Source organism: Petromyzon marinus, chromosome 55, assembly GCF_048934315.1.
Source record: "Petromyzon marinus isolate PM22_M1 ecotype Great Lakes invasive population chromosome 55, UKy_Petmar_22M1.pri1.0, whole genome shotgun sequence".
Taxonomy (NCBI): Eukaryota; Metazoa; Chordata; class Hyperoartia; order Petromyzontiformes; family Petromyzontidae; genus Petromyzon; species Petromyzon marinus.
This window is the reverse complement of record NC_133721.1, coordinates 13,934,926-13,945,725: the sequence shown is the minus strand read 5'-3', so window position 1 is coordinate 13,945,725 and position 10,800 is coordinate 13,934,926. Positions and strand designations below refer to the sequence as shown.

At 54.4% G+C, this 10,800-nt stretch overlaps 1 protein-coding gene across 1 annotated transcript; it reads left to right on the top strand.

Annotated features, from left to right (window-relative positions):
* The first annotated feature begins 304 nt into the window (after positions 1–304).
* On the top strand, positions 305–10,009 carry LOC142905633 (uncharacterized). The gene is made up of 4 exons (XM_076052399.1): positions 305–2,462; positions 3,864–4,263; positions 7,381–7,491; positions 8,367–10,009. The coding sequence occupies exons 1-4, from the start codon at positions 1,158–1,160 to the stop codon at positions 8,573–8,575; spliced, it is 2,025 nt and encodes a 674-aa protein (XP_075908514.1). The 5' UTR covers positions 305–1,157; the 3' UTR covers positions 8,576–10,009.
* Positions 10,010–10,800: the final 791 nt, after the last annotated feature.

Genomic DNA, 10,800 nt, shown 5'->3' with positions numbered 1-10,800 from the left:
GTGAAGGGGCAGTCAGTCGCCCCTCCACCACCACCACCACCTCCTAGGGGTGAAGGGAAGTCAGTCGCCCCTCCTCCTCCACCTCCTCCTAGGGGTGAAGGGAAGTCAGTCGCCCCTCCACCACCACCACCTCCTAGGGGTGAAGGGGCAGTCAGTCGCCCCTCCACCACCACCACCACCTCCTAGGGGTGAAGGGAAGTCAGTCGCCCCTCCTCCTCCACCTCCTCCTGGCGGGCAGCAGCAGCGTGGGGCTGGGGGGGGGGGCACGCGGGGGAGCCTGGGGGGGGGGGGTGCCGCGGGAGAGGCCGGCGGACTGCCGCGACTGCCACTCGCCCCGCTATCTCCTCATCAGCGCCGCCGCCGTCATCGTCGACTGCGAGCTCCGTGCAGCAGCAGCAGCAGGCGGCGGCGGCTTCCACCGCGTGCAGCAGGGAGCCGGCACCAATTCTCTGCGACTCCACACACCACGCGGACCACCACCACCAACAACAACAGCAGCAGCAGCAGCTCCATACAACAACAGCAGCAGCTCCATACAACAGCAGCAACAGCAGCAACAGCAGCTCCATACAACAGCAGCAACAGCAGCAGCTCCATACAGCAGCAGCAGCAGCTCCATACAACAGCGGCAGCAGCTCCATACAACAGCAGCAGCTCCATACAACAGCAGCAGCTCCATACAACAGCAGCAGCTCCATACAACAGCAGCAGCTCCATACAACAGCAGCAGCTCCATACAACAGCAGCAGCTCCATACAACAGCAGCAGCTCCATACAACAGCAGCAGCTCCATACAACAGCAACAGCAGCTCCATACAACAGCAACAGCAGCTCCATACAACAGCAGCAACAGCAGCTCCATACAACAGCAGCAACAGCAGCTCCATACAGCAGCAGCAGCTCCATACAACAGCAGCAGCAGCTCCATACAACAGCAGCTCCATACAACAGCAACAGCTCCATACAACAGCAACAGCGCCATACAACAGCAGCAGCTCCATACAACAGCAGCAGCTCCATACAACAGCAGCAGCTCCATACAACAGCAGCTCCATACAACAGCAGCTCCATACAACAACAACAGCAGCTCCATACAACAGCAGCAGCAGCTCCATACAACAGCAGCAGCTCCATACAACAACAGCAGCTCCATCACGATGAACAACAACAACAGCAGCAGCGGCATCTCGGGCAGCGCAGTCGGCCCCATGGAGGAGAACTTCGCCGCGGCCGTGCGCGCGATGGGCGGTGCGCAGCGCTTGCTGCTGGTGGGAGCCGGCGGCGCGGAGAGCCGCGAGGTCCTCCACGCCGTCTCCAGGGCGCTGCTGCTGCTGCTTCTACGCGAGGAGCAGCAGCAGCAGGAGGAGGAGAAGCAGCAGGAGGAGCAGCAGCAGGAGGAGGAGAAGGAGCAGGAGGAGCAGGAGGAGGAGCAGCAGGAGGAGCAGGAGGAGGAGCAGCAGGAGGAGCAGCAGGAGCAGGAGGAGAATGATCAGGAGGAGAATGATCAGGAGCAGCAGCAGGAGCAGCAGGAGAAGGAGCAGGAGGAGAAGCAGGAGGAGCAGCAGCAGGAGCTGGAGGAGAAGCGGCGCGAGCAGGAAGCGAACCCCGAGACGCAATGCGACGCGGGCGGCGTCTGCGACCAGGGCGCAGACGCCGCCCCGGGTACCGACAGAGACACAGCAGCAGCAGCTGATGCTGATGAGGACCCCACTACTACTACCGCTACTGATGATGAGGACCCCACTACTACTACCGCTGCTGATGATGAGGACCCCACTACTACTACCGCTGCTGATGATGAGGACCCCACTACTACTACCGCTGCTGATGATGAGGACCCCACTACTACTACCGCTGCTGATGATGATGAGGACCCCACTACTACTACCGCTGCTGCTGATGCTGCTGATGAGGACCCCACTACTACTACCGCTACTGATGATGAGGACCCCACTACTACTACCACTGCTGATGATGATGAGGACCCCACTACTACTACCACTGCCGCTGATGCTGATGAGGACCCTACTACTACCGCTGCTGCTGATGCTGCTGATGAGGACCCTGCTACTACCGCTGCTGCTGATGATGAGGACCCCACTACTACTACCGCTGCTGCTGATGCTGCTGATGAGGACCCCACTACTACTACCGCTGCTGCTGATGAGAACCCCACTACTACTACCGCTGCCGCTGATGCTGATGAGGACCCCACTACTACCGCTGCCGCTGATGCTGATGAGGACCCCACTACTACCGCTGCTGCTGATGCTGCTGATGAGGACCCCACTACTACCGCCGCTCCTGCCGCTGCCCCGGCGTGCCGCGTGAGTCGGCGCTACCACGACGCCGGCAGCGCGGGGCGCCGCGTGGCGCCGTCGTCCTGCGTCCTCGTGGTGCTGCCGCCGGCGGCGCTGCTCCGCGACGCGAGAGGCGCCCAGCTCGTGGCGGAGATCGTCAAGGTGCTCCGCCGCTTGCCGTTCGACGGTGCGGCCGACAGCCTCCACCTCCGCGGGAGTTCTCTCTCCGTCGCGCCGAGGATGGGGGAAACTCGACGCGTTCGTCGGTAACACTCGCGTGTGCGCGCCCTTGAAATAAATAATAGGCGACGTTTCGGGCAATGGCCCTTCTTCGGAGCTGTGCAAATAAGAAGGCCCATTGCCCGAAACGTCGCCCATTACATATATTTTATATTGAGGCCACGCGCAGTGTTACCGATGAGCGTGGTGAGTTTATTGACGAGCCTGTTTGTGTTGTTTGTGTTGTGTGCCACTTTCATAGCAGCAGAGGCAGCATCGCCAAATAATGTTTGCCAATGAGGATTTGCGCTTAAATTTGTAAAACAATTTTTAGCCTAGGGGACCCCCAATAACTAAAAAAAAATATTAATTTAATTTATGAGCCGTGTAGGTATTTTATTTCAGAGGCGACCTGGCCATCACAAATGACGGCCCAACGTAGCGGCTTATCATCATGTGGACATTTATATCAGCCAGATACTCTAAACGCATGGTGTTCATTTTAGATGTGGACGGAAAAACCGGAGGACCCAGAGAAAAATCTAAAAAATCCCCACGATCACGGGGAGAGAGACACGCAAACTCCAAATATACAGCAGGCGTCAGGGTATGGATCGAACCCACGACGACCTGTCCACCAGGCGAGGTAGTTAACATCTCCTAGCCACCGTGGCACCCCTTACTCGATGGACCCCTAGACAATGGTCTTCTTTCAACCAATCCACACGTATGAATTTATTTTGCACCGTACGTAGCCAACCGTGCTAATCGGAGGTGCAGGGAAGGACAACAAACTAAACACGAAAAGCAGTTCAAAAGAAAGATGATGTAAAAGTGCATAGCTCCAGTGACTTCCTAATCCCGGAAGGAAGAGCGTTCCAGACGGCCACAGAAGCGCATCTGAAAGCGTGCGATGCAGTAACCATATTTATTCGTTGGCTCGCCAAAGCCGCTGCTGCTGCTGCAGCTGCAGCGACGATTTGTGGTTCATTTGTGGCGAGAACTTTGTGTGGGCCAACCGAGCAGCAAGTCAGCTCGGGTGCGGTGCCGGGTGCATTGTTTACATCGCGGGATCCGGAGAGGTAACTGCGGTGGCAGCGGTGGCTTGGGGGAGCCCTTCATCCAGCAGTGGATTGCCCATCACTGATGACGAACGGAATTTAAATCGTTTTTAAATTCATAACGTACACCAATTCAACTTAAAAAGGATATTCAGGTTATGTTTTGAATGGTAATGCGGAACATTTCTGCACGTCTGAAACAGCAATATTGGTTTTCTGCCGAAAGCTCTTGGCCTCATCATGATCATCGTCGTGATCCTCGTCGTGTTTCCCGTGGCCACAGGACATCCGCAAGCGGTGCCGCCGGAACCCACCGCTCGCAGTGATCGGAGTCCTCTACATCGAGCACCCAGTGCCGTCCTCCTCGTCCACATCCCCATCCTCTGCATCGCCTTCATCGTCGTCGACGACGAATTCATCGCCATCTGCAATGCCACCCGATCCGTCGCTCTCACCGTCGCTGGCATCGTCGACCGCGGCTCCGCCGTCCCTTCCATCGGAGGAGGAGATCGGCAGGGCCTCCGGGCTCCTGGCCGCGCAAATCCGCGCCGGATTCCGCTTGCCCGAGGGCTCGGAGGTCCCCATCGAGGTGTTCCGCCCCGGAGGAGGGCCAGACGGCACCGATCCGGCGCTGCCGCTCAAGAGATGCATCTGCAGGGCGGTGTATGGGAAGGAGAAGGACGGTGCGTGGAGACCCCGGGTGCCAGGGCACCGTGGGAATTTCGTGGGAATCTGATCTCATCTGGAAACTCCGGTGGGGTCCCTGGGAGGGTAGTGTCCCTCCCCCCTCCCTCCCTTCGATGATTATTCCATGGACTGGAATTCACACTAATGTGTGGAGTAAAACTTCCTCCCGGCCATGCTGCTGAGGTCCTGGGTTCGAATTTGAGTTTTGACCACCCGCACGGCTTCATTTGTCACTTGATGTTTTCTGGATGGCTGTTAGGCTGGATCAGAGTGGGGGTTTGTCGGCCACTAGAGTACCATTAAAAACTAACAAAAAATCCTATTTTAGTGTAGCCTCTCTGCACATCACCGCTAGGACAACACAAGGCGAGATATGGATGTGGCGTGCCAACAAAATTACCGCAACAGCGCCGGCACTCTTACAGCTGATTTTAATCCCTGGCCACCCGTGATTCAAACCGAAGACCCCAGTGAGCATTCGCTCGGCGGAAGGTTGCTCATTCTCCTCTGCTTCCCCCACCGTCTGGAGCGCCTTTTTATTTCTCTCTTTGCTCGGGAATGTCTGCATCTTGTTGTTTTCAAGGCTGCGGAATCCAATTAATGGCCTCAGATTTTAAAGTCCAAAAACCAACTTCTGTTTCTGGGCCCCCAAGAATTTGGCTCGTAAATATATAGATTTTTAAATATTTTAACCTTGCCCTTGGAAAGGTGTAGTCTAGAATTTTTGTAGAGTCCTAAATCCAAAAGTGACATCAAATGGTCTACGTTTTGAGGTGCTTTTAAACTAAAACTACTAAGATATTTTTTATTTTACCAGGTAAGGCCCACTGAGCTATATAGTTCTTTTTCAGAAGCGACCTGACAATCACAAATGATAGCTCAATGAAGTGGCTTGTCAAGTGGAAATTTCTAGCAGCCAAATACTCTGAACCATTTTTATAAATGCGGAGGGAAAAACCGGAGGACCGGAGAAAAATCCACACGACCACAGGGAGAGAGACACGCAGACTCTAAATATACAGGCGTCAGGGTCGGGATCGACCCCACAACAACATCCTGAATACCGGGCGAGGTATTTTACGTCTCCCCACACCTTTTTCGAGAATGTGACACCTGAAGCTGTTGCCAGTGATGTATATAGATGCACCCTACAAAGATACACAGCCCATGACCTGCTGATCACCCGGAATGTGCCCGAGGTTGTCAGATCTCGGAAGCCAAGCAGAGCTGAGCCTGGACAGTGCTCGGATGTGCGGCCACCACGCATAAAACACCCAGCGAAGATGCCAATGTTGAGCCAACATTGGCACGTGGCTGGACCAGCGTTGACCCAACGTTGTTGGCCCGATGTTCTCCGTTTACTGGGCAGGTGTCGTCGGCTGTTGATGGGCTTTGGCTGGGCAGCGGAGGATAGTGTAGCAAAATCCCTTGTTGTACTGTACTCCTACGCCGCTTCCGGCCTCTGATTCGTTCACGACCTTTACCAACCCCCACTGGCGAGCGTTCGCCAACGTTTGGTCAGGTGCTGTCTGTACGTCTTGCCGTCAATTTATCACGGCGATGGTCTTGGCTGGAATCGGAGGCAACTTTTGATATTCATAATGAAGTTAAATTAAACACAAAGTTGACCGGCGGCTCGGTATGTGGGCTGTAAACGTGGATAGCAAAACAAATATCGTTGGCAGTTCAACGGCTTTGGTTTTCGAGTGAGCCTGCCCAGAGATGATGGGACAGGGAATGTTGAGACCGGTCCAGAGCTTGCTTGCCATGCACCCAATGCTGCTGAATACGGTGCACTACCATCGGGCCTTGTGTCCTGATGGGACGTGGAATGTGTTCTTCATATGTACGGACAGATATGGGCGGGTTATGGGCGTCTTGTGTGCTTATTTATTTTATATCGTATAAGGGGTGCCACACTGCCGAGATATCAACTACCTCGCCTGGTATACAGGAAATCGTGGGTTCAATCCCGACCCTGACGCCTGCTGTATATTTGGAGTTTGCGTGTCTCTCTTGCCGTGGTCACGTGCATATTTCTATGGGACCTTCGGGTTTTCCCTCCACATTTAGAATGAACATCACGCGTGTAGACGATTTGGCTGCTGTTACTTTCCACGTGATGATAAGCCACTTCGTGGAGCTATCATTTGTGATAGCCAGCTGTACAAAGCTCAGTGGGGCCTTACCTGGTAACATAAAAAGAAGATACAGACACACCGACAGCAGGACAGGGTGGCGAGTGTGCGTGCGTGCGCTCAGCAGTGGTGCTCGCTAACAGCACTTGTCCCTACAGTCTGTTAAGGCTATATGGGGGATCTTTGTTCAGCAGTGGCTATGGTTGTAGGGTGCGGATGTCGTCCCAGCCTGTACACGCCCCGAACGCCAGAGCAGCACCCAGCTCGAGTCCAGGACGCATTCCACTCCACGGACGAGCGGAGCCGGAGCGAGCGAGCGAGCGGAGCCGGCCGTAGAGACGACAGAACGATCCGTTTCGTTGAAAGATAGCGAGCCGCGGGGAGCCACCGCGTTGTTGGCGTCACCGTTTAGAGAGATTGGAGGGGAACACGAATAGACGGCAGCGATTCCCAGGGGTGCCACGCTACCGGGCTACCGCAGCAGAGGTGAGATTTGGTGCGTCGAGGGATACAATCCGTGCGCCTTTTGTTACTTACAGCCTTGGGAGGGCGAGGGAGAAAGTGGAAAATCAGGTCTGTTGGCTTTGAGAGCCCCGGTCCCTGCCGGCCACAGGGACGGTCTCTCCTCCCAACCAGTTTCAAAACGCACGCCTGAAGCCGGATTCGTCACAAGGTAACGTTGGGCCGTTAGTAATTATTTGACGCAATCCAAACAGCGTTGTTTGTTGCTGCTCGCCTTGGCATTTGAGGGCCCTCTGGGCCTTCGCTCGGCGAAATCTGCGATGCGTTTCACACGCGCTCGGCCACTCTGCCGGCCGTGTGCGGCCACTGATGCGGTTACTGATGTGCGCGCGTTCCTGGGTGGTGACCCACAGAGGCTGATGCTCGCCCGTTCGTTTTGATCGTCCACCTGTGCCCCCCCCCCGAACCCCAAACCTTTCATGCGCCCCCCCCCCACCCGACCCCCCTCCTCAGCATACAGACAGCAGCGAGGAGGCCTGGAGCGCCGAGTCATGGAGTGTTTCTCGTGGCTCGGACGGAGAAAGTCGTCCGGGCGGAGGACAAAGTCGGAGGGGAACACAGCAGGTACCCCTGAACCTCTCCCCGCAGCCCCCCCTTCCCGCCACCCTCCATGGGTGTAGTTGTTGATAGCTGAGTGACTGGGTGGGCCAGCTGAATGGGTGTCTGGGTGGCAGAGTGGCCATGTGGCTGGGTGGCCAAGTGCTTTGAGTGGCTGGATGATAGAGTGGCTGGGTGGATGAATGGCTGAGTGACTGAGTGGCAGGGTGCCGAGGTGTCTGAGTCACTGGGGAGCACGGTGGCTGGGTGGCTGGGTGGCTGAGTGGCTGGCTGGTATGGTTGCTGGGTGGCTACGTGGATATGTTGCTGGCAAAGTTGCTACCAGTGTCAAGGACTTGTTGTACTGGACTGTTTCATCTCATCCACAAAGTTCAAACACCACATCGCTGGACAAAATATTTATTGTCCCACTCATTCTTTCCAAAGTTACTTTAACCTTGCTGAGTTAAATAAAAATATAACTTATCTGCTGTTTGTATGTTGAACTTCTTTCGTACCGTACATATCCAACTGCTAATCGGAGGTGCTGTACAGTACGTTTATTGGTGATCTCTTGTTTCTAGCTTCAGAACTCCCTTCTATCATCTCTTTTCGCAAGTCACGATAACATCGCTCAATTCAAGAAACGTGTGATTTATTCTTTGCTGCAACACCATCATCATCAGTGCTCTCGGTTGGAAGCCACCTTATTTCACAGAAGTTTGTGTGCCTATGTTCAGCAAACAAAACATACAAATGTTTTCATGACGTGTGATGTAAACTGCTCCGAGACACCCCGGAGGATCGGCGGGCGGCTCTTATCAAAACCTCACCGCGATCATCGTTACCATGATCGTGACGACCCACACGAGTTCCGCTGACCTATCATCTCGCCCACACAGCGGCCAGCGGCAGGGAGCCGGCGACCACCGGACGGAGCACCGAGCCCCGCGGGGAGCCTCCTCGCCCCTCCGTGACCTCCGCGGCCTCCGCGACCAGCGGCGATGGGGCGGGCGGTGCCTCCGGCGGCCCGGTCTGCATGAGCGGCAAGGCCGGCGTGAGCCTCCGCCACGACCTCGCCTGCTCGACGTGTGGGCTCAACTCCATCTGACCGGCCGACGAGAGGACGGCCCCAACGTCCGTGCGGGGCGATGACGTTTTCCCAGCGCCAACGACGTGAGCAGGTCGAGAGGGACACTTCAAGCGGAGTGCCGCGTGCGTGGGGTCAGGATCGCTGCACCGCCGGAGGGCCGCGGCGACGCAGGGTCACCCCAATCGCAAACGGAGAATTTTTAAATCGTCCCGGTTTTATTTTTGTCGCGCTTATAGGCATCGTCTCACGAGAAGAAGACATTTCTAGAGGGAACTCCCCGCAGTGAGCTGTGCACTGCCTTGCAGCGGAGAAGGCCCCAGTGGATGACGTCACACAGCTACTTCTGAAGACATTTCAATAGCGTATCATTATCCACACTGGGGACACATTTTTATTTTAATATGACGGTTGTTTGTTGCATGTCAATCCAACCAAAAAGTTAATGCTTAAACATGAATATTAGCTGAATTAAGTGACAAAGCCCAACTTAACATGATGTTTTTTTTTACAATAATCGGTCACCCCGCTCAGATCATCAACTCAATACAGTACACTCGGGTACCCGGTTTAATCGCGGGTGATTATACAGATTCTGTTCCGGGGTCTCGCCGGCGACGGCGTCAGCGTCCTGGCTTGGTCTCGGCTGACTGTACCACCAGGCCATCTCATCCTTAAGGGAGGTGGCCGCTGGGCCGAGTATTACCCACGTGACCAATCGACGCAATTACGTAAGAACGTGATTTTGTTGACACCCTATGTGACTGCCATTCACGTCACTTAATGATTGCAGTCCACAGAGCTGGTCCTCGACTTCAAGAGCTCGGTGACTCACACGGGCGTTAGGTGAGATGTTGTTGAGAACAAGACGGCATTGCTGCGATATCGTACGCTCAGCTTCTACGTGACTGTCGCATAAGCCCAAATATTTGGCTTGTAAATCTTGCGCTATTGTATACAAATTGAACCAACCATGATTAAGCTAATAGTTCCCAAATTGCAAATGAACGTCGTAAAAAATGTAATTCTTCACGCGATTAATGTTCACTTCTGAAAGCTACGCGTAATGTAATGGTGCCCTTCCGTTGATCCAGATGAGCCTCGATGAATCTGAAGATTGATTTTGAGGAGGGTTCTGCGCCGTTGGGATGTTTGGCCGCATCCCATTACCGAGCGTTTGGCTTTGCCTGGGAAGAACCTGGAGAAAAACCACCGCGCAATCCGGGGGGAATAAGGCCGAACGCTCCGCACGCTCGCCTTGCGACCCTAGTGGGTGGGGGGGGGGGGAGTTTCACAAATCTCTCCGTGATACACCAACCCTCACCTATTAACTAGCAGATCACAGGCGGGCCACCACAGTGCCCGGTTGATGCACATCCAACATCGCAATGGGATAATACAATTTTGATCAATTTTTTTTTATATGATAAAACAATAAAGCTTATGTGATACACAGCGTGCACATGGTTTGTGATCTATTCTACGTTTATAACATGGCCCCCTAATGTAGCACATTCTTTCATGAGACGTGTCGTTTGTCAGTCGGTGTCAGCACCGGAGTTATTTCCATCGCACGGGAGACCGTAAGGAACGACACCGGTGATGTTGTCATCGAGCGCGGCAGAACATCAACGCCCCGATGGGCACATTTCGGGAATTTAAAGACGTGAGCCACAGCGGTGCCGATTGTGGACATGCACCTCAAACTGTGGATCTCATAGTAGACCCACTGGAGTCTGCGATCCTTCAACGGAGGGGGAGGAAGAGCAAAAGTACAACCAACTCTCTACGGAAGCCCTCTCGTCCTGGCTAGCAGAGAGTGGCACCCAGCATCTGACACTGGAATGTTACTACCATAAAGCTATACAAATCTGGTAACACACACACACTGGATTATAAGACGGACCCTCAACTCTTACTTTAAATTACAGGGGAAAAAGTGCGTCTTATAATCTGGAGAATACAGTGACAGGGCAAGTGGTAAAAACTCTGCGCCTCGCAGCAAGAAAGGACGTGGGTTCGAGACGGGTGCGTCTCTGCGTGGAGTTTGTCCGCTCCCCGTCTGCTCTCCGTGGGTTGGTGTTCTGTGAGTTTTCCAGCTTCCCTCCCAGAGCCAAAAAACCCTCAACATACAATATAACTGCGATTAGAAAACAACAAAAACAACACATCCCAATACTGAAAACTTACCGGCAAATTACTCAACTGGTATTACACTCAGCAGCAGCAGCAGCAACATCGCTCCC